Source organism: Synchiropus splendidus, chromosome 7 (genome assembly GCF_027744825.2).
Source record: "Synchiropus splendidus isolate RoL2022-P1 chromosome 7, RoL_Sspl_1.0, whole genome shotgun sequence".
Classification (NCBI taxonomy): Eukaryota; Metazoa; Chordata; class Actinopteri; order Syngnathiformes; family Callionymidae; genus Synchiropus; species Synchiropus splendidus.
Window position 1 is genome coordinate 22,478,127 of NC_071340.1, and position 23,982 is coordinate 22,502,108.

Here is a 23,982-nt window from a genome sequence, read left to right on the forward strand (position 1 = left end):
ATACACTCTGCATCGTTTTGAAACTGCCCCATTTTTATGGAGCCTCTGACGACATCGGAATTAGGTTGAGTGTTGACGCCACCTCCCACCTCAACACGCCCTTCTCCACACAGAACCATTGTCTAGTAGGAGGTGATCCTCAGTGTGGCTGCCTCACACTCGGCACCTAACTGTTGCAGTGACATTCAGAAGTCTGACCCAACACCCATGGGAAATGGATCTGAATTATTACAGGTCAGACTACGACATAGAAACCCAGTTCATATGATCTATTTTTATTCCTTGCTTATTTTCGGGGTCTGTTTGAAAAAAACGTTTGATGATAAACATGAAAGATCATATCAGTTATCAGTGTGGCTTCATGCACATAAATCGACATAGATGTGACGTCTGCAATGAAACACACACTATTAAGCAGCAGCATAAAAGTGGGCGGCCGGATTGTTTGCGAGGCAAACAAATCTAAATTTGGTTGCAGGTGACATGGTCTTTCAGAAACCCTTGGATATTCTGACAGAATTGGCCAAAAGCCTGTGCCCTTCAGTGAAGGTCGTGGCGCTCCTGAGTGATGCCGCTGTGTCTGTTCCTGAGCGAGGAGAGATTCTGGAAATTGGAAATTCCCGTATTGACCTTCTCCAATTCATTGCTCCAGTGGGCATGAGGCAGAGGTCAGTGTTTGACTTGGCCTTGCACGCAGAGTGATGAAGTCATAAAGGGAGATTGGGTGGCGTTTTCTGTGTCCGAGCAAAGAAAGACTTTTTTTTACCTCTGCCTGGCTCTGCTGTTTTAGTGAAGGCAAAAGCCCAACTCTTTTGTCTGACCATTTTTTCCATTGAATCTGTCAGTTATCAAATGATCTCTGCATTCTCGTCTCTGAATCTATCAGCAGCTACGTGCCATGTGGCTAGGACAGCTGCGAGTCTCCCTGCTGGCGGGGATCTAGCCTCAGCACCCAATGGTGTCACTCTCTATCACACATGGGGCTGATATTTAAAACAGTCTGATGCAGAACATAATTAATATTTACAGAGGATTCTGGCAGCGAGAAAGATGAAACTAAATGGAATGTGACAGTCAGATGTTGTACTATAGTTAGTGGGTGATTGAAAGTGTGAACTCTTGCATATTAAATGTATCTCCATACTCAATGGTAAATCCTACTCCTTTACTGGTCTTCGACTTCCTCGTACGTCCCCACCTTTAATTCAATATCCTTTCTTCTGCCTCTGATTGAGGGTTAGATTTTGACCACGGGGAACATAAAAACTGAGTGTACATTCCTCATGGTGCTACTTAAGGGCAGAGTCCTGCTCGACGAAAAAAGCTGTGAACACCGTCTATGCAAATCCCAGCGCAGTGGCCCCCTATGCTGCTATTATGTTGTCTTTTGGAACTCCCCAACAGGGGTCGCCACAGCAATTCAGACTCTGCCATCTAAACTTCCCTAGCGGTACCAAAGCCCTCCTTTATCACATCCTGGAAACTCCTTGGTTGTTTGTCATTTGCCTGGTACCTCCATCCCCAACATTCTTCGTCCAACATAGTGGTGTCCAACTAAATTTCCGAAGGGGCCACATGAGATACTGTGACTGCTGTGAGAGGCCATCAAGCCACAAGGACAGAAGAACACGTCTTAAATTTAGCATAGCATATTAGAAAACAAGTAAAAAATGTGACAATATATGGTTTAACTATGTTATCTGATTAAATATTTCATTTTTACGCATTTTATTGCGTCTATTATTATCCACAATATTAATGGTAAGTACAGAACTATGGGTCATGCATGTCATGTCTATATGATCGATAGGCACTATGACAAGGCAGATGAGAAAATACTATGAAGATAACAGTGTCTGATTTAACATTTTGATGTAACTGTGAATGCCTAAGAGAAGCTTTAGAATTCAGATTGTAATGAATGATTTAGAATTTCTTTTGCAGTTTTGCTCTGACCTCATGAGGGCCACTAAATATGTGACCCCTGGGCATCTCTTTGCTGTTCACTGTCTCTCCTCTCCAAACCATCTGGCATCCCTTACACATCATCTGTCCTCTCATGCACTTGTTCACAAGCCTCTCCTTTCTAGTCATGCCTAAAAGAAAACCTGTGCATCTTCAATTCATTCATGTCAACAAGCAAAACATTTACTGAGGATTTTAGGTAAAGTCCCTCGTGTGGGAGGCACGTGCTACATGTTTTCTTTCTGCGAGCAGACTGCAAAGTTGACTGACCTCGGGGTCCACCCTCCAGAGCCTTTATTCAAGCTGTGAAATAACAAATTGACTCGGCCAATTTACCAAATCGCCCTTGAGCTTGACAAACAACAAGACAGCCGATTAAATGGGTCATTGCGCCGCAGGCAGTCAAACTCACCAGCATGTGTTTGTAAAAGGACTCTTGTTGATTTGACTTCTAAGACAACATGTGACATAATTCATATGTAGTTGTTCCATTGAAGGCACTCATCGTTCTGAGGTGCACCGCGAGTCTGAATCACCCAAATGATCATTCTCCTAAAGACAGCATTGAATGTGTTCCCATGATTAAAATTCCTCTCATCAGTCATAGTTGTTTGTGTTGGAGCGCGCTGTCCTCGGAGAGGAACATGGATTCCACCTCCATATCTGATGCTGCCACGTACATCATCTGCTGCTGAATCTAATTACATCCCTTTTACTTCCCCGAGCCGCCCGGTCCATGCTGATCAATGCTGCCGGCTGTTGCTTGCTAGTAGGGCTGAACAATTTGGAAAATAATCTAATTGCGATTTTTTTCTCTCAATATTGCGATTGCGATTAAATGTGTGATTATTTTTCAAGGTCCTCTTCTCATGTATTTTACAGCAAACACAACTTATAAATCAATCTGTATTATAATAAACCATATGTGATTCAGTATATATAATTGTTCTTCCTTATATGCTATTCTTATGTTAAGATAAATGCAAATGAAGAATGAATTAAATGAAAGATGGTTTATTTGTCTACTTCAGTTTCAACTGTAGAATTACTAAACTGATAAATCACACAATCTAAAGTGCATATTACAACAATAATGCAAACCAATATGTGGCTCTCTTCATGTAAACGTAGATTGCACTTTTTAAGCACTGAACATAATAATAATAATAATAAAAAAAAAGCCGATTGGACAATAGACGTCACGTGACTACCGGGAACGTGCATGGAGTAACAGGCACGTATTGCCGCCACTTCTACCAGTGCGCATTACTTTTATTTACAGGTGCGGGAAGAGGTGCAAAAGGGTGCACGCACATACGGATCGTGTTCTACGAGTATGTGGAACTTATGCACCCGTTTTGGCGGTGGTTGAGGTGGAAAACTTAGCAATGTGTCCAATTGCAGTTTCAAGAACTTGTGTTTAGCCACTTGTATCTGTGCACTTAGAAAATGAAGGCGAAATTGCTTTTCGTGTTTGTATGAATGTACATCTTCTTTTTACACGCACGTACCGCAGGGTTTACGGATGCAAATGTGCAGTTACGCGTATGTGCCTCTGACGCATGGATACGAGTCTTGTGTTACGGGTATGTGCCACTTCTGCACCCATTTTACCTTCATAGGCTAAAGCCGTAATTTAAAGCTCAATGGCTAAAGCTCACCGTTGCGCTGCGCCACCAACATGAAAGTCACGTGACCAGTCAAATCGCAGCCTTACGGTTAGAAAATCACGTTTTATCACATTGCGGTGTAATCGCAAATGCAATTAATCGTTCAGCCCTACTTGCTAGGGAGGTTTTTGGTTGTGGTTTTTGCTGTCATGAAAGGCCAGTATGTTATTATTTGTCACACAGAGTTAAAGCTCATTTCTGAACCCAAAAATACAAGAAAAACATTGATGTGTTAAAATACATTGTTGCTTTTATGTGGGCTGTTTAAGGCAACATTTTGTCGCATGGCCATCAAATGCATTGACGCAGGAGCAGAAATCTCCCCAACTACATCCACCTTAATAAAATATCAGGGAAGACATGACTGTTTACTTTCATAGGATTTATGTGCACCAGACCACCAAATAGCCTTTTGAGAAGGGTCAAATGAAACTGCGAAGTGACTGATCTTATCTTATCTTTTTTAGTGGAACAAGTTGGAACAATAAGGACTAAACCACATTGTCTACTTGTTCAGGAATTATCACCTTTTCAGATTCCCATGACAGATTGTTTTCTTGGAAAAGGTTGGCATACACTTCCTATCTTACCTTCTTTTTCACTCTTTTCAACACGCCGCAACGACACCCACTTGGCTGTGATTGGACAGGCGGAAACATTCAACCTGCCTCTGCTCACAACCGCTGATAAATCTCTTATTCATGTGTGTTTTGGCAACATATTAGCCTGTAATTAATCACTATAAAGTACAGATTTACATCTTGTTGCGACTATATTTTGCCGTAGAAAGGTCACCAAAAGTTCACTATAAACAACACCTTAAATCATCAAACACTTTTATTAAAGCAACAATTTTGAAAAACAAGTGTAAGAATTTTGTGTCTTGATTGATACGGTCGAATTAGAAGACACACAAGTGAACAGGACTAATGTGTTTCTTAAATCCAGTGGCAACTCCGGGGCCCCACCACCAAAATTCAATGAAATCCTTGTGCCCTTAGCAACATTTCAGTTGTTTTGCTACGAGAAAAGACAGCTAATGCACAAACAACTGTCATTAAGAACCTCAGCTTCTTTGTGCATACTTCATTCAGTGTAATGCACCTCTCCATGAAACACGAGGGGAATGAGTCATTCCACTTTGGGCTGAACACTTGCCTTTTTTTCCCTGTAAAATTTCAATTTAATTTGCTCTACTCCTACTTGGAGGCATGGATAATTACTTTGGCTGAAAAACAAGAATCCAAAACGTGTTCTGGACCGGAGTTTTGACGACAGGAAGTCAGTGATATTTCCGTGCTTGGGAAAAAAAGGGTCAGTGAAATGGCGAAGAACGGACGAAAATAGTCCGTTGCATTTGCTCGGAGAAGCTCCGATGATCCTTTATTCTTCTGTCATTCACTATTTGCAGAGCCACAAAATCACTACTTGTAATAGGAAGTGCAGCTGTATTATCTCCGCTGTGGCGGGAATGCAAAGCAGGAGGGCGCATCCTCTGTATCCGTGGCAACTCTTTTTTCCAAAGGTCAGAAGCATAACGGGTAGAACTGGAAGATATTTCGGTTCTGGGAGCCCAGTTTTCAAGGTGTCCTTTGAGAGTGTGACATGTCTTAAAGGTAGGTGACAAACATGGAGGGGCTTTTCACACATGCCAGCTCACACCATCTCAACTGGAGACCGCATGACAAATAGCATGTTCTTGTACATGTACCGTAAAAGCACTATGTTAATCTAAAAAGTTACCAAATGCATTAGAAGTAAGTGGACTAGCTTCCGACCTGAACCCATCATGCTTAGTGCCACCGGCCTCTGGCTGAATCACGGGACAAAATACACTGTGGTCATCTTACAAAATGACATTACTCATTTGGGTGCCGGTGGGTAATTAAGCCTGAGCTGCACAGGGGAACAGGTTGAGTCATCCGCAAGGAGAATGGACTCACTATTTAGCAGTGCTGAGAAGATACAAGAGCATGAAGAAAAACAAGAGCCGTTCGATGGTGTTTCTTTTTTCAGATTTAATGGAGGATCCGTCCTTTGATGTAAACTACTGTCAGGCCCGGAGAGAACTGAAATAACTCTGTGGAGGAGAGGACAATACATGGAAGTCACTACTTCACAACACATAAGCCAGACTGTTGGGAAATAGAAAAAAAATGGTTGTTTTTGTCACACAATTATGCCCCACAGTTTTTATCTATGAGTCAGATAAAAGGGATCTTTTTGCAAAATCGGATGACTTTCTTGTTACCTTTAAAGAGAAGAGAATCCCTGCTGGTAGTAAGATGAACTGACAGCTGTTTTCAACCTTTTTTAAGCCACAGAACACTTCTTTCATTGAAGAAAGTCACACCACCAATTGACCCTGGGCCAAAGCCCAGTGGTGCTTTGTGAAAAAATGTTGCTACTGACACTTCGCCGTTTTAGTTTACTATTAGCGGAAAATTAATTTGTTTAAAAACGTCTGCAGATAATGGTGAGCGATGTGGCAATAATTTGTTTTCATTTAAAAAAACATGGTTTCCATTTTATCTCGACCTGGAGCCTATCTCAACGGTCATTTGAATTCAAGACAACCATCTAAACTCTAGGCATAATTCTCTGAATACAAAGGACAATACTGGCCACGTGTGACTACGACTCATCAGACCAATGGCATTTCCTTTTTACAACACTCATGTTTCGCATTCTTGCCATTCCCATTTACAATGTTTTCATTGTAATAGCGAATCACATGTACAAACTGGTAGTTTAACACAATGAAAGAATGCATCAGCTGTGTGCTGCTAAGCTGAAGAACACTGATGCGTTTCACTTTATTATACAATTTTATGTTTGTCCTCGACTTTGCATCTTTTTCTGTTATGTTCCTATCATTATTTAGAATATTTATACTGAATATTTTCTTATAAAATACTGGCTTCACCATGCAACAATGATTCTTCTCCCTTAAAGGAAGAAATTAAATGACTGACAAAATGACTAAGTTTTCTATTTCTTCAATAAAAAAAAAAAAAAAAACCTAAACAGGGGATTCTGAAATGTTAAAGCAATTGACACAGAGCCTACAAACCATAACATCATTTCTGTGAAGTGGAAGCCATAGTTTTGCCCGAAAATAGGGTGAAGCGTCAATTTGAACAAGAAGAAACTTTCTGACATTTTGGGAAATATTCAAATTTTTACATGGACTTTCTGGTGTCAGCAGTGCTGTGAGTGTGTTGTGTGTTGAAGCGAACATGATCCGTGCAGTTGGCTTCACGGCAATCGACTATGAATAATAGAAGAAATACAACATAGTACAAGTTTAGTGAAGATCATAACATTATGCAAGACTGAACTAGCACAAGTCATGAGTTCATTGCTGAGCTGAACCAAGTCAGACGACCAGTGGGAGGTCCTTTACCTGCAGCATCAGACACTCAACATAGGAGTCTTTACGCAATATTAAAGCTATTAGTCTTATTATTAATGAATGAATGAAGTTGATAAGTCAACGGGTTCATTGAATTAAAATCATCTAGGAAAAAACATCTGCCTTTTCAGAATCAGAATTTAATTTACTGCCATGGTCAGTGGGGAGCCCACCAACTAGGAAAGTGTTTGGAATAAAGCGCTGAGAGAAAAAATAAAATAAAATAAAATAAAATAAAATAAACAACAAAGGCTGTTCATGAATTCAACAGTCTGACGGCCTGATGGTTGGCTCCCATTTGAGGTCCTCAGTGATGGTCTGGTCTGGATATTAGACAGTCATCGATCATACTAAAGTATTGATTCCAAAGATTTGTTCCAATGATAGTGCGTCAGTTTTCGCTTTGTTTTGGAAAAATGAATAGGGTTTCTTCGTCACTAAGAAATAAATGTGTGCATCCATGTTGCCAATAGACCGATGCTTCTGTCTAGTGATGGGTAGATGATGTTTCATGAAACAGTGACCTGATTTCAGAGGCCACTAGATGGCACTGTCTGCTGTAAAATGTTTGGACTTGACCTCACATCATTTCTAAACCAAGAAATATGTGCCATCTAGTGGCCTCTGAAAATTAGAAGGGTGTTTCATCAACCCTGCAATATTGCTTCATGATGCCGCATATACCCATCACTACGTCTGTGTTCTGTCTTGAGTTTGGTTTCAGTCTTGGTCTCTTGTGCTGGTCTTGCCTACAACACTATGCTTTAATCCAAAAGGCCTGAGACGAGATGAATGAAAAAGTGAGTTGAAAAAAAAAAGAATCTCCCGTGTCTGTCAGTGATGTCATCAGATAATCATCATGCACACATACACTAGTTGCACAGTTGGATTCCATGTGAGCAAACTTGTCCAATTTCCACTGCAAGATGTGCAACACTCAACCTCTCTGATCTCAATCCCATGTCAGAACATCGCGCAGAACACACAGCAGCAGCATCAAAGCTCACACTCGTCTGTGAGCTGTGTGCGCGCAAAAGAAACGCTCCTGAATGTTCATTTAAAAGAAGGACGGTGCCTTTTCCCTTCATCTTGTCACTATGACGACCCAGACAATCAAAGCCTGTGAGAAATGTGGCAGGAAGCGAAAGACGGTAAAATGTGGAGACACGCTATGAACGTGAGAAATGATTGAATAGATTGCCGAACGTCTCTTTTGACAATTAAAAACAGTCTGCGCCGAGGCTTTCTGAGGAGAGCGGCAGACGATTATCAGCTGCGTGATCAAAAGCATCTTTGGGGAAAACGTGTTTAAAGAGAAGTGCTCCGATTTATCGTGATACAGAAACATTTTCTTATGAGTAAATGATGCGGGCGAATCGGATGAGTAACTCAGGCTTTTAACTTTAAAGCCCAGTCAAGGTCTTTTCCATCCACTCTCAAACACGGCCTTCCATTATCATACCTACTTACCAACTCCTATTTATGGTGAAATGTGTTTGAGCAGAAAGTTCCATGCTTTATGAGGTTGAAATATAACATACTTCTCAGACAAAAAAGACACAAACACTTGAGATAGTTGGCACAATACACCTTCATAGACTGTATGAAAGGGATGAGAGTTTGTGGGTGGATGCACTCACATCAATAAAACCCAGGGCGATGACAAATCCATCTGTTACCAATCATTTGGATGCTGCTCTTGGCTTCTTTTGAAGCCTCTCTCCCCCAAATGCAGTCGAGGCCACACCGAAGCCACGCACCGCTGTATGTTAAACAGCCATGGACGATTTCTCCAAGATATTCGTCTGAGTGCTTTAAAAGTATCAGAAAGCCCAGAGGATCTTACGGAGGCTCTCCGCGGTGGCTATTATTGGTATGAAGAAGTGGGTACGGTGTTGTAAGACGAAGGCAGATGATGTGGTGGACAGTCCGCGGGGACCTCGAGTCTGAGGAGTCAGCTGAAAGGAGAAGCGAACTGTGTTTAATAATGACTGAATCGGGATTCACTTCATCTGAACTGGAGACACTTTGCTTTGAGAACAATGGTTCAAAACTTGACCGGCAGGGGCACTGCTGCGGCATCTCTAGACCCAGGAGACCGCCCCACTGAAAAGCTTTTAAAAAGACTGCTATTAACTTGGCAATTTCTGAAATTTTCCTGCTGAATAGTCTATTCAAACTTCAGAAAAATAGTCGGCTGTGCTACAGCGACACACAGGAATGGCCCCTGGCAAGTTTCTGTCGTAGAATATGACTTTTATTTTAGTGTTTTTAAAGTAAGATCTCATTTGTTTTGGCATTACTCGGTTTGGCAGTGACATCACAGTTTCCTTTGGCGCTCTAGGTGAACAGGCTTCACACCTTCCAAACAGATGGACATTGTAACTTTCTGCCAAAGTTAACAAGCTTACTGGAGATACACAATAGACATCACCGATGATGGATTTATTTTTCTGTTGTCTCAGTTGATTCTCACGCTCCTATGGAAGAGCTTTGGAAGAAAACAACAATGTAAGTGTTTATTTATCGAAATAGATTGGATAAACACTGACAAATATAGCTGAAAAGAGTGGCTGAAATGAACAGATCGAAAAGCACAACTAAAAGGCCCGATGCGGTGTGTGCCAGTGCGATACTTGAAAATATTGATTCCCGAGGCATTCAGAGCAGCTTGAGTGAACTGCTAAAGAAGCGATTTTCATTCATTTATTTAAATAAATTAACAGAAAGTTTGCAGCAAAACTGTTAAGCATCATGCTAAAGACGGTTACTCAAATAACTGACAAATAAATGCAATTGTTTGTCAGAAATCAGAGTGATCATTGTGTTTTACTGTGTGGGACAAGCACGGTGGAGACACTACTTTACCTTGCTCTGGTGGATAACAGATTCAGATACTGCAGGGTATGCAACAGCTCTACAATGACAAAAGCCTAAACGCTAGTTTCTGAACTAAGGCTCATATACTAAGGCAAAAAGTCTGGAAAAATATAGAAACAGTTTCTGTTTACTTAGATGATGAATCTGCAACCCACGTTTGCGAAACAGTCAGGGTTAGTTTGGTAGCTGGGTTTTAAGGAAGGACAGAAATCCTTCCCTCCCTCATCTTTCAGAACAAAAAAATCTTTCAGGAATAATGAGAACTCAAATTCTAACCCAAACACCTGCTGTTTGCCGACAGAGCATGCAGATCTGTAGACCTTCGGACCTCCCCACATTCCCCACAGCACCTAAGGTCCTTTCCTTTGCCAGATCCTGTTATAGACTCCATATCCGCAGTCAACACCATGACACCATGACTCCTTCTGCAGGAAAATCATTCCCTGCTGGTACCACACTCCCACTGCAGATGGATTATAGACTTCCTGTGAGGCAGGAAGCAGCACTTCAACCCTGGGAAACATTCCTCTGATTCCCAACTACACCCTGCACGGCTGCTTCAGCTCCCCACCCTCTTTACCGTACATTGAACAGCTGCACCACTGATCAATACTCTGCTCTGATGGCACCACCTTGGTTGGACTTATCAGATATGGAGACCCCTGACTGGTCCATGTCTGACTCAGTTCACCTGACAATCATTCACACAAAACCTGAACCTGGAGATGAACAAATTCCACCTTTTCCCGGGCAGATGTCGGTCCAGTTCTACGCTTTCATTGCCTTGTTGTTTGCCTATGTCATTTGGCTGACACCAACCGTAACTGCCTGTACTGCCCTCTTCTTCCTCTCCACGACATGTTGGTTATAGATGCTGGTTCTCACCCCAGACCAGGGTCTCAAACTGATCCACAAAAGGGTGGGTGCAGGCTTTTGTTCCAATGTCACAGGATTGGTTAACCTATGTATGCTTGCTGGGTTGGAACAAAAACCTGCACCAATTGTGGCCCTTTGAGGGTCAGTTTGAGACAGCTGCCTCAGACAGTCTATGTTTAAAGTGCCCTGCCATTCAGGAGGCTTTTTGTGGTTCAACAGCTTTTTCCTTCGGCTGCACCTCAAGACTGCCCAGGTCCCATACTCCCTCACACTAACTGATACGGGATTGCCGAACTCTCGTATTCCGATTGTATTCATCACCCGTATTGCACGTAGGTCTTAGCTATAGCACTGAGAAAGCCATGTTCCAGCTTGTGTTGCAGCTTTGCAGCTGTGGTAACCAGAACGAACAGTCAGCAGTGACAGAAAATAGCAGCAGCAGCAGTTTAGACATTTCAAACCCTGGGGTGATTAACTTTGTGCCTTCTTTTTCGAGCTTTGGGTAAGCAGCTAACACCGAGATAAAAGAGCGAGAGAGGTCCACTCAACGACTCAATAAAGGCGGCAGACAAATAGTGGGTGGTTGTCTTCCACGTCACACTTTTCTTGTCAGTGTGACACTCGATCGTTCATTGCGGAGACAAACGTGTGGCAGCTCAAGAGCATGATAACAGCCTAACACAGCCTTTATCTCTATATGGAGGCTTTCAGTCGTGTGCATTTTCGCTGCATTAACTGAGCATTTTTTGACGTGTAGTCACAGCCAACTGGTGCAGCTGGGCGCTTGACATTGACACTGTCGCTAAATTGGTCCTCGCTGGTGACGTATTAATTGTCATGTACGCAGTGGTGTTTGTTAAATATCAATTGCATTAAGATCTCACGCACAACAGAGGCTGACTATCCCATCATCGTAGCATCTGTAAAACTGGCTCTCGAGGTGAAACAAGTTAAATAATGCCAAGAAATTAACAACAACACTGTCGTGCCTTTAAGACTTCAATGTTGTTTTCGCCCATTTTTTAGACTCGGCTTTGAATGTCAGCATCATTATGAGTGTGTTTGCTAGGTGGCATGAAATAACAATAATGAGTAGCTGTCGTGGCATTGAAATGCTACGTTTTAAGACTCAATTTATTTTAATGGATGAGGATCACATCACACTATAATTATGGTGGTCTCTGCCGCAGGATTTCTAGGAGCGTGATGTGATGTGACGCTCACCTCGCCAGACACTAGACTCGGTTCAGTTTTAAGATGACTTCAGTGACAAATACATGGCTGTACAATTTATTTTTTTCTGAGTCACAAAACAATGCTCGAAGAATTTTGTCCTCTGACAAAAGTGTTTTTTTTTTTTAAACTTTTTTTTGACTTTTTTTTTTGATTATAGACTACTTTGAAAACATATACAAATGCAGAGTTTGTTATTGCTTTATGCATGACTGACAGGGAAAAATACTGCTATTACTACTAAACAATTTTAGCATTAAAGTGGCAGTAGACGATTTTAAGAAAAAAGAAAAATCTTTATCCCACCTGAGGTCAGATCTAGAGGGTGAGGAAAAGACACACATGAAGTCACATCAACACTGTCATCCTTGTTGTGCCAAGGGCCTGCTTTACTTGACTTCTTCTTGCCATTTTTTGGCAGAGCAGGCACAGCAAAATGCACATTATTGCCCCCTTCAGGGCGCAAATAGAAGCTTATATATCTCTTCCAGCTTCTTCCAAGAAAGAAATATCGCTGCTATTTAACCTTGCGACATCTCATGCAACGCAGTTTTTAACACAAAGCCAGAAAGTATTGAAGGGTTGAGGAGGTTTCATGAAACAGTGTATTGATTTTCAGAGGCCAGAGAACCTTAAATTTGAGACAACAGTTTAAGCACATTAAACTGTTGTTAAAATTAAAAAACAATTTCTGAAGATGCAAATATATTATTTGAGAACATTGTTCAATCATTATTAAACATTCCCCTGCTCATTTTGTATGGATACACCTGGTTAGTATCTTGCAAAGTATCCCCCTTAATCTTGTGGTATTGCATGTAACTTGCACAACTTCAATTAAAAGTGACATTTACTAGGTTTTTTTTTTAACTGTGAAGCTGTCATTATTCTCTTTATGTGATCCAGAATGACTTCTTGCTCTGCTCTAAGTTGTTGTGTGAGGTCAGTGGCTGGGACTATGTGTGGACCACTGACAGTAGTTTGTCCCTGTGCACATTGAATTTTTTCAGTCCGTAAACACAAATCATTATCCAACAAAACAATAATCAGTTCAGAGGTCTGTAACTGATGAAGCCAATAGTGTTAACATGTTGTTGTCATTTATTAATTTGCCATGAAACAACAAAAAAGACTCTCTTTCATTAACTGGGAACGCCTGTTGTTTTTGTTTGTGGAATGTTTGTTCCCTGTCTATTTCCGTCTTTCCTGTGATCTGAGGAAATTGTTTGCTAATTTGTCAGCGCTGTCATGCTGCTCGAAAAGGGGCGGTCATGTTGACTGTTATAGGGGAAATCTATTTATCATCATGCGGCTAATAGCTGAAGATGATCTTCATTGTCTGAGGAGTCATTACAGTGGCTTCACTGTGGCGGCTGGTTTGCTGGCGCAAAGCTATGTTCGACATTAACAATGTGAATTACAGCAGACTTCTTGACCTATTTAGTACATGCGAGCAGCAGAGCGTGGTCCCGTGGTACGCAAATAAATAAACAAGGAATCATTTCTAATTTGTATTTTTGGATGAGCGGGTTGTGGAGGGAGTCATTAGTGTTTCCATGAAAGAGGTGTAGTTTCATTCTCATTCAATTTCCATTCAGCTTTCCTTCTCGGAAGGACAAATTAATCCGGAGGATGTTGTGTAGTGCGTTGCGGTGTTGACAGGCCAAACATGCATTATATGCTGGGAAGTGGGTAAGTAATTGGATTGCATTGGAGAAAGAGGAGGTGGACGTGAGGCGAGGTCACCAGGAGGGAAAATCTGTTAATAGAAAAGGAACATGTCAGGAGGTATACGTGCGAGGAGCATGGCAGGATGAAAGATCACAACAGCAGTCTCAAAAAAAGTGCTGACATTTCCAAAGATCATGGTAAATAACAGAGACAACTTTCTTGCTGGAGGAGATGGAAGAGTCATATTGACCAGGGCGAGGATGACAGACTGTCCTTGACTGGAGTCAGAACAGGAAATAAATGAATGGGCCTTGTAGCTGAAACAGCTTTGAGTACAATGTGTTAGTGACAGATCACAACTGTGTTTATGCAGATATGTTTGAATATTAATATGCCTTATCTGTAGCTTCATCACTCTCAAACTGTAGGTTAATCTTAATGCAGACAATCTGCCGCGTCATTTTCATACATTCAGGCTGACCATGATACAATTATAGAGAGTCTACCACTTCATTTCATTTTGTCATCTGTCAGTGAAATGATTATTAACAGACGTTCAAACAGCTGCACTACTGCAACATTTAATGCTCCTCCGAATGAGCGATATAAGAGAGAAAATTTAATAAATATGAATCCCTTTTTTTGCAGCTGTGTTTGATCAGGCATTAGAAACACAAGGCGTAGCGATAAGACTGTTTTAGTTTTAGTCTCTACCAGTCAGATTTATTGCACAAAGGGACATTTTTATCTTATGTGTGTGTGTTTAAGGTCAGGAAGGCGATTTAATTCTTCCATACACCGTAAAATCCCTAAATCTTCATTTAATTGTCTTACAGGAAAATGAAATGTCACACATCACCTGTGGGATTAAATTATAGTGCTGTATTTTATTTAAAAAATGTCCAATCATTTTAACTTGCTCGGTGAAATGATTGGATGCTGAAATGTCAATCAAACTCAACAGCCATTTGTCCCCTCCCCTCTCTCCACCACCGTCCATACAGGGATGGAGTCAGTCGTTTCTGCATCTGTGTTGGCCCAGTTATGCTCCCTTTATGTACGAAATTGTACCCTTTCCATTCAAATGTTGTTATCGTCGCTGATCACATACTTCCATACGTTCTTTATGTTGGTATTGTTGTTCGCCAATATATCCACCAGGGGGAGCAGCCCACAGTCAAAAGTTTATGAAAAACTGCAAAACAAACATGTCTTGAAAATGTACCTCACCACAAAAGATGAAACGGAGGCAGTGTTGTAAGAGGGGTTGGATGGTGAGGCTGTTAAATATATCGCGACTGAAGGATGGAGAATTTCTGCCATTGTTACGCCTTCTTTGTGTATTGGGGAGTAACAGCAACACTGCCCCCCATGGTTTCCAGTGGTACTGCTCTGTTTGGTCCTCCGTTTGCTAACGCTTGTGCACAAGTTTCCGTCCTCTCACTTTGTTTTTGGAAAATTATTTATGTGGTCACCTGAAATCAGTGTCACATATTGGGGATGTTGTTCCTTGTTTTTGGTCCATATACACACAGATTACCATTTTAAGCCACTCGTTTGACACATGTTTCAGGTCAAGATTAAAAGATCAAATCAAAAGAAAAGATCAGATCAGATGCTCAAAACTGCTACTACTTCATCGTAGACAAAGTAGTTCATGTGGATGGTTGAGTCACCTCATAAGGACTCTCACTTGTAAGTAGAACAGGAGAGCTCCTCACTGACTCTGGAGTATTTAAACCACAGCTGCAAGCACATCACACTATCTCCCTCAGACTTGCTCTGGCAAACATAATTTTAGACACATACTTTTAATAGAAAGAAACTAAAACGGAGACCTTTCCCCCGGCTTCATGATTGCAAATATATCGGCATCATAAATTCATGACGGAATCTTGGATGGAATGTTCCTGTGGGAAACAAAATCATTTGACTTCCCTGCCACCCTGTTCCCTTCTTTAGTGTTCTAAGTTTATCGTTCTGCCCCCCGAAATGACCCTGGCTTTGTAAATATTTTACTCTGCCCATCCTCAGAAATATAAAAGCTCTGAGAGGCCTGTGCTCGGACCACTTTGGCATACCAAGGGCCAGTCAGAGCCGGAGCACAGACAAGTTTACTTCTCTGTCCTGGCTGGCAGTTATAGCGGAAGTAATGAGATTCTCCATTAGTTTGACTGCACTGTTGTCAGGGAGTGGATAATCCCCGAGGACTGCTGAAGCACTGGATGTATACCAAATCATTTACTTTCTTTATTTATCACCAGCAGCTCTATTTGTTTCATCATGACTGCGGTTCCGTGGAAGTCCATTATAACGTCAATTATAACGTGGCGTGAAGAAATAGCCATTGTAATCGGACACAATACTTTGCATATATGATGCCACCTGTATTTTTTCATCTGGGAATGTGCATGTAAGCAGGAGTATTTTCCATCAGGGGTCGACCTTTGTCTGGGTTGTTCTGTGCCTCGGTCTCCCAAAAGGTATGTCAAGGTTTTTTGGGGACTCTGGGTGGAAGAAGAACAATTGGTTCGCTGTGTGTCTGAAACTGTGCTGGGTCTCTTTGTTCGAGCTCAATGAAAACAGGAAGTCTGTCACTTCAACGTGAATGAGGAGAAATAAAATGCTGTCATCTCCATGCGAGCATGTAGAGGAGACTCAGTTTGGCACAATAAAAAACACACAATAAATGAACAGCTCTGTTGTTGGGTGAAGCTGAGCAGAAGACTGGTAGGATTCGGTGGAAAACCCCATCACATTCATGTAGAGCCGACCTCTCGGGCAATATGGGTTATTTATGACATTTTCTGAAATTGATGTTCATTGAGGAACACAGACTTGATCTAAACCTTTTATTCCGAAAGCATTAACTGTTGTCATTTCTTTTACCTACTTTTGCAGTGCATTATAGGATCAGTGACACTAGTGGTAGGAGAATGTTTTTACTCGCTGGGCAACAAAGGTATGGTTCGACAGAGAGGCTCCTACAAAAGATTCAAAAGCACTGAAAATATTTGATCATATTTAAAGGGGCCCTATTGTGCTTTTCTGTTTTTGTTTCTTTAATTTTAATTTTTTTTTTTAACTTTTTGTAGAAGAAATTAAATTTGAATGAACAATTTGATTCCACTTTCTACCACATGCAACATTTGTATTTGCAAACAACAATGTTTCCCAAGCATTTGTTTATTTTACTTCCTTATCTGACGATGAATGCGTCATGCTTAACTAACTTGGACACGTTTGTGTTTTTTTTTTTTTTTTTTTTTTTAAAGCCATCACACAAAAATCTTCTTTTCCAAAGAAGGATAATGAAAGAACATATGTGAACATTGGGTGGATCTTGTTCGCAGTTGTCGTATGATTCTTTCATACATTTCACACACTTAAATCATGGCAAAGCACAACATGGCCTCCACGTGAAAGTTGTCTGTTTTTGAGTTACTTGGCGACACGATGGCTCACGCTCCACCAGGGGTTTTAACAGCAGTATGTCGCGAAGAGGGAATTAAGCTGAGAAACCACTTCTGCCATATAAACCTTTGATGATTTTAGTGTTGAGCAGTAAACACAGTTGCAGCACTCGTTACTTTTTCATGATGCTATTTTCATGTTTGCTGCATCATCACACATTGTAAAACTTTTACCGCGTTGATGTTCAAACGCTGCCACAGCTGAAGTTGGAATCTGGATTGAAACTTTAATTAGGTGTGAAAATGTGTGCGGACTCATCCAAGCTGGCATTTGTTTCTTTCAGTATGAACCTTTCATCAAATGAGTTGTGGTGGTGGGGGGGGGGGGCGACGATGAGTCATAGAGGAGAAACTGCCCCTCCTCTGCCTCACTGCTCAGACATAAATATCACCCTAAATAACCAGCACAACCGCCATCCTCATTACTGAATAATGAATTCACGGAGGAGTGTTGCATTACTGGGCATCCATTATGTATTCCAAAGGATTCCCGCTGCTAGGAGTGTCCCCATCCCAGGAGCTGCCTCATCATTATTTGACAATGCTGGTGTCGGTGTTCTCAAAAACTCTGGCATGTTTAAGTACATTTTAATAAAGAGCTCTAAGTTGCTCACTGACAAGAGTGAGAATGTGGTGATGGTGCTGAGTGATGGATCAGGAAGGCAAAGCTGCTGCTTAGATGGGAAATCGCAGGAACGGAAAGTTGCTCCATCGACATTAAACATGATAATAGAAATGTCCGTAATTTAGATAAAAAACATCAGCAGACAAACAAAAGAGATGCATTGTTTCTAGCAACAGGTTTTGGGGCGTTATTTATAGTAGAAGTCACAGTGACTTCTAATCTGCTTCGACTGTGCTGGGTGGATGAAGCGTCATGAAACAGTGTCTTAATATTCACACCTCAGCAGATAGCGCTCTTGGTTTAAAACTGATATGAAGTGTCATTGAGACAGCTGTTCAAAAGATTATACGGTAGACAGTGACATCTAGTGACCTCTGAAAAGTAATATTTTGTGTCACTAAAATTGGAATTAACTGGCTGTTATTTCCACAAAGCTGGTTCTTTGTTCCCTTTAAATGCCCTTGGTGCACCTGATGTTGTGCAGTGTTGCAAGTGTGGCGCGGCACCTCCATGCCTGGTGTGGCACAGGTGAACGGACATTAAGGCAATTCAGTAGTGCAATGCTTTGTGTATCCAGTGGTGACAAAGGGTCAGACTCGGAGACTGACACATCCTGCATGATGAGAAATGGCGCTGATACGGCAAGCTATAAGTGAGTCTGTTTTTGACACCAGCAATGACGACAAAGGGGTGCAGACCGACATAATAGTTTCACCCTTGCAAAGAGGTCTATTTGCTGTGTGATCATCATGAAACACTTCAGACTGGTGGAGCACTGGTGCCTACGCCAGCTCCATCATGTGAAAAATGCGGGGCACCCTGGACAGGCTTGCAGTCCATCATAGGACCCTGCCTCACGCATAGTCACCATTTCCACTGTGCTTTGGAACTGTGGGGGAAACCGGAGTTTGCAGGAGACCCAGGCCAGGCCAGAGTCCACACAGCGAGGACTCTCCACTCACCTGAAAACCACAGTTGCCTGGAGCTGGATTCCAACGGAAGCATCAGAAAGAACCAGGTTGTTAAAAGCACAGTGATGTTGATGCAACTTGAGTCAAAGTGACAGACGGATAAAAACACGAGAAAAGCCAAACTAAAAAGAAGAAGGCACTCACCCAATCACCATTAAGTTTTCTCTCCTGGGTCACCACTCACCGAGCTGCCACGGGCACCTAAATAATGACACTTAAGAAAGATGGACGACTCCCGCTTGGAGTCGCCCATGTGCTTTCATGTTGGTCAGATAGTAATGTGACCTAAAATACGACCACGGGCATCAAACATGCAACACTGGGTCAGAGTCAGATTCGTCTGTGCAACTGATAATTGGCTGTTTTTCAGCGGCGCTGTGCTTCGACTACAATGTGTTTTCAGCTGTTAACAAGGGAGTCTGCGGCAGGCGTGCTGGGCTGCAGCTGGCTGTGATTCTCCTCTGCAAAAATCAGTTAGCTTGTGATAAATGGATCCTCTGGACTGGTGCCAGTGGTTTTTAAACTCTACATAGTTAAACTTGGTTTTGCGCCAATAGTAATTCAATTTAAGATAGCTGAGGATGATGAGTCATAGTCAGAGCTGTCAGTGTTTGGCAGGTTGAACATGATGTGAGCCTGACTGTAATTGGTTCTTGAATGACATGGACGGCCACAGTGCTGTCCCTTAACGGTGCAACAAGATGAGGAAAACTGAATAGTAACAGGAGCAGAATGTTTGGAGAAGAAAGATCACGACAAAAGACTGATCATTTTAGTGATATGATAGAAAATAGAATAATAGAAAGACAGATAAGAGGTGCAGCAGGCTGAATAAAATAACTTGCTCGACACATTCATGACACTGACCCCACTTCTGAGTCACTTCCCTCATTCATGCACAAGCCCAGGAGATGCTTCACCTCCTCCACCTAACCTTGTACAGGTCACCTCCAATTAACAGTCTCAGAATTAGAGGAGCTGATCCTCGTCCCACTCGCTTTGAAACGTCTCTGGCAGTCATTTTTATCTCTTTGCCAAGTCATTACTGTAAAAACCTCAGTTTAAAAGCAGCCTCCAAAGATCAATGCCACACTTTACAGAGATCTTGTTCCTGGCTTCTGAGAATAGCAGCTATTTATTACATTTGAAGGAACTGAAGTCGGTGGCACTTCACTTCATCTTTAATTCCCTGACACCTCCAGGTGCTATTTAAGAGCACAAAGCTGCCTTTTTGATTGATGTCTTTCTTTCCACCTGCTAAGCTGCTTCACCGGCAACGGAATGCTGTTACAGTAATAGGCTCCTGACAGAGTTGACCACATGGACATGCATATACTGTATATATGGTTGCAACAACATAATAAAGGAATACTCTGGTAAAACCTATCCATATAAGTGTAATGCATGGACATTTGGCCTTTCTGTGATGGTTGTGAGCAAGAATATCACACATGCGTTGGTAGTTTTAAAGCAAGACGCGTGTGTTTATGTGGTGCAACGGTTGTGAAAAACAAATCTGAAAGGGCGACAAATATTTCTTTCTTTAACAAGTCAATGGGCCATTCATTGAGATTGGTTAAGTGACTTGCTCCTCTTCAATATTCAAAACAAGAACAGCAAAAATAGACAACATGCCAATTGAAATTAGAACTGTTCATCACAGCTATAGTCTCCTGGCATTTCGCACACCTTTTCTGCAATAACAAAGTGTTTGTGAACATTTTCAGTGTGTATCAATTATTCAACATTACAATGAGTTTTTGACATGAAGCACAAGTGGGATTTTCAACTTTATAACATGATAAGAACGTTTAACATGATATAAATAATAGAGCCGAGTTGATAAGTGCAAACAGACTGAGCAGCCTGATGGTCTCACTGTCAGTGGTTTTTGAGTATGATACGCCTCATTATTAAATGTACTGTAATATACATTCAATAATGATAGTACTAGTCTCATTCCTTTTCCATTATGATACAGTGAAGTGAGCTTCAGCACGTCACTGAAACACTGATGCGTATACGTCAACATGCAATGCAGAAGTCTTTGTTGTCAGGATGCAAAAGTTTGTTCTTTCAGAAAGTCATTCAATTTTTTCCATTCGTGGTGTTTCACCCATGAATCGACTCTGTGTTTGGTCCGAGTTCAGAGGTGCTCTGAACTTAAAATTGCAAACGTGTCAGCCGCCATGTGATCATGAATAAGGATATTAGATTATAATAACAGTTCAGGATCTAGGTCTGTTCCTCTTGAAATAATATTGGATGCTATTGTTATCTATCTGCAACTAAAGCTTTGCCAATTCTCTCAGAAATCATTGTGACAGGAACAATCTACTCCTGATAAGCTAACAGCAGTTTCAGCTTGTATTGCCTGGAATCTCCCTGCGATCAGAAGCACAATAAAACACACTGAAAACGCATCGTTCCTGGTTGTGTATCACATTGACAGTTTTCTCTCAGATTTACTCTAATTTTGTTAAGCTATTTTGTGTCTCTGTGTTGCCTCCGTTTTGGAAAATCATTTGGAAGTTCAGATCTGCGCACAAGTATTGAACGATTGGAGAAAAAAAACATTTTAAAGCGTTTCCTTATCTCCTGAGACGGTTGAGTTGAGAACATTTTCATCGTTCATTTTCTCTCTGGCACTGTATTAAGCAGCCCCACATATCAGTAGTGTAGTAAAGTAGGCTGACTACAACTTTTATGACCCTGCGGAAACTGAAATGCCGCGCTACAATTGGCCATCAGACGTGGACGGATGAAAGGTCAAACCTTAATGTGTTCCAAAGTGTCTCTAAATCCGGCTGACTAGATGTTCTTCCGTCTCCGCTCTTGCAGATATCTGGGGATCACCAGGCCCCTGACCTACCCGGCTCGGCAGAACGGTCAGCTAATGGCCAAGATGATCCTGGGAGTGTGGCTGGCGTCGGCATCCATCACGCTGCCACCTTTCTGCGGCTGGGCCAAGAACGTCCACACAGCCGGCGTGTGCCTCATTAGCCAGGACTTTGGCTACACCATCTACTCCACAGCCGTCGCCTTTTACATCCCCATGCTCGTCATGCTGGTCATGTATTACAAAATATTCAAGGCGGCTCGCAAAAGCGGGGCCAAGCATCGCTTCACAGACATTTCGCGGCGCGAGCGGCTAGAAACGGTGGCTAATGAGGCGCTGCGGATGCAGGGGCTGAAACCTGCCGGGGTGGCGGAAGAGTGCGCCGCCTTTTCCCGTCTGTTGACCCGTGAACGTAAGAACATCTCCATCTTCAAGCGGGAGCAGAAAGCCGCGACCACGTTGGGAGTGATTGTAGGGGTCTTTGCCGTGTGCTGGCTGCCATTCTTCATCCTCTCCACAGCCAGACCCTTTATCTGCGGCGTGGAGTGCAGCTGTGTGCCCATCTGGCTGGAGCGCGTGCTTCTGTGGCTGGGATACGCCAACTCGCTCATGAACCCATTCATCTATGCGTTCTTCAACAGAGACCTTCGCTCCACTTATCGTGACCTACTTCGCTGTAGATATCGCAACATCAACAGGCGTCTGTCTGCTGTGGGTGTTCACGAAGCTCTAAAGGTTTAGACTGAGGCAGTTTATCGTGCAGATCCCGGGTATTGGTGAAAGAATGCCGCAGCCCAGAGGAGAAAAACTCAGAATAGCTGAATAGGAATTGCTGCTGGTGACTCTCTGGCCTCACTGCAAAGGCAAACACAGACAGCATGATCACTCTGGTGTATGTGTGTGTGCGCGCGTGCGTGTGTGTGTGTGGCTCAGCCATTCTATTTTGGGAGGGTAAATCACAGAGCGTGCTTGATAGGATATTCAAGTTGACACCACGTTTGTGTATATGACACAATTCCATCTTGGCTCCTGGTTTTTGTAAAAGTGGTGCCAAAGAAAACGACATGGAAACACATTCAATCATCTCGGGGCATTCAACAAAAAAAGCACACTGAGTATGTATATTAATAAATGTCACCTTTTATCAAAGAAATTGGATTGTATTTTTTTTTTTACCCTGGAGAGTTCTACTGTAGACATTCCTTGGTGTACATTTCATTCATACAGAAACAGGCTGCGCTCCTGAATATAGCTCAAACAGATTTAAAGGTCTTTGTGACTGGAGTCAGAACAACCATGCATTTTTAACCTATACAAATGACCATATATCAGTCCCTGCAGGATTTTTGCATGCTATTCTCTTGATTATTACATTAAAAATGCGAGATTTAAAAAAAAAATTGCAGTCAAACTTAATAATAAACATGATGGTATAAGGAAATTTGCTTGTAAAAAAACTAGCCTAAAAATATGCTTTATGAAAAAAGCAATTAGTATTTGAAGTGCAAAGAAACACATTCCCTTCCCCCATTATGTAAATGCTAAAGGAAAAAAATGATGATAAAATAAGTAGATCTGAGAGAGAAGCATTAGTATATGAGAGAGTTTTTCAGCGGCTCATGAATACTGCGATCAGAAGTGTCAGAAGCAACCTCAGCAAAGATGGATCTCGGGGGCAGCCATCCGCCTTATATAGCGTTCAGGCGTATAAAAAAATTGGAATTTGTACTTTTATGAATAGATTCAGAATCGTTGTAGTCCGAATCGTGACCCTTGACCCAATATTTAAGGACAAATGTGAGAGTTTGGCGTCGCACTTGACCTCCTCCGGTGAATATGATGGCGCACAAGGGTTGGCGAAAGGAGACTAAAGTGAGAAAAAAAATTGCAGTGGTTTTTGGTTGAAACAGTGTTGATACTTGAAACATCCGCATCTCCTGAAGGGACTGATAGAGGCAACGCACACTCGTTCTAATTTTAGTGTGTCAAATCAATGTGTTAAACATTTCACTAAAATGATGTGGTTATAAATGATAAAGTAACGTCTGGCGACTGGTAGATGTTAACACCACGCACATTAGTCCACTTGAGTGTTTTGCACTGTTTTTCGTGTTCGACATTTGCAAGGAAATCACGAGCCCCTGAATTCTCATGAACCATGACGGTGTCGTACTCTAGAACGAATATGTAGTGACGAATGACTTTCTACCTCGAATTTTGAAAATAGTGCTCATCTTTCTCCGTGGAGATGCAAAGCTGTCTTTGTATCGTTTTGTAATTAAGAGGGATTTTTCAGATGTGAGTCTATATTCAGTGTGATTTCTCTGTTTTAGCCACTTTGTCTTACCCCTGGGGTCCGGAGCA

General features: G+C 41.9%; 1 protein-coding gene across 1 annotated transcript in view; it reads left to right on the forward strand.

Moving 5' to 3' along the window:
* Positions 1–23,967, forward strand: part of htr7c (5-hydroxytryptamine (serotonin) receptor 7c) — a 33,139-nt gene extending 9,172 nt beyond the window's left edge. Inside the window, exon 2 of the mRNA XM_053871713.1 lies at positions 21,621–23,967. Within this exon, the coding sequence (XP_053727688.1) occupies positions 21,621–22,359 (739 nt within the window). The 3' untranslated portion in view covers positions 22,360–23,967. The remainder of the gene's footprint in view (positions 1–21,620) is intronic.
* Positions 23,968–23,982: the final 15 nt, after the last annotated feature.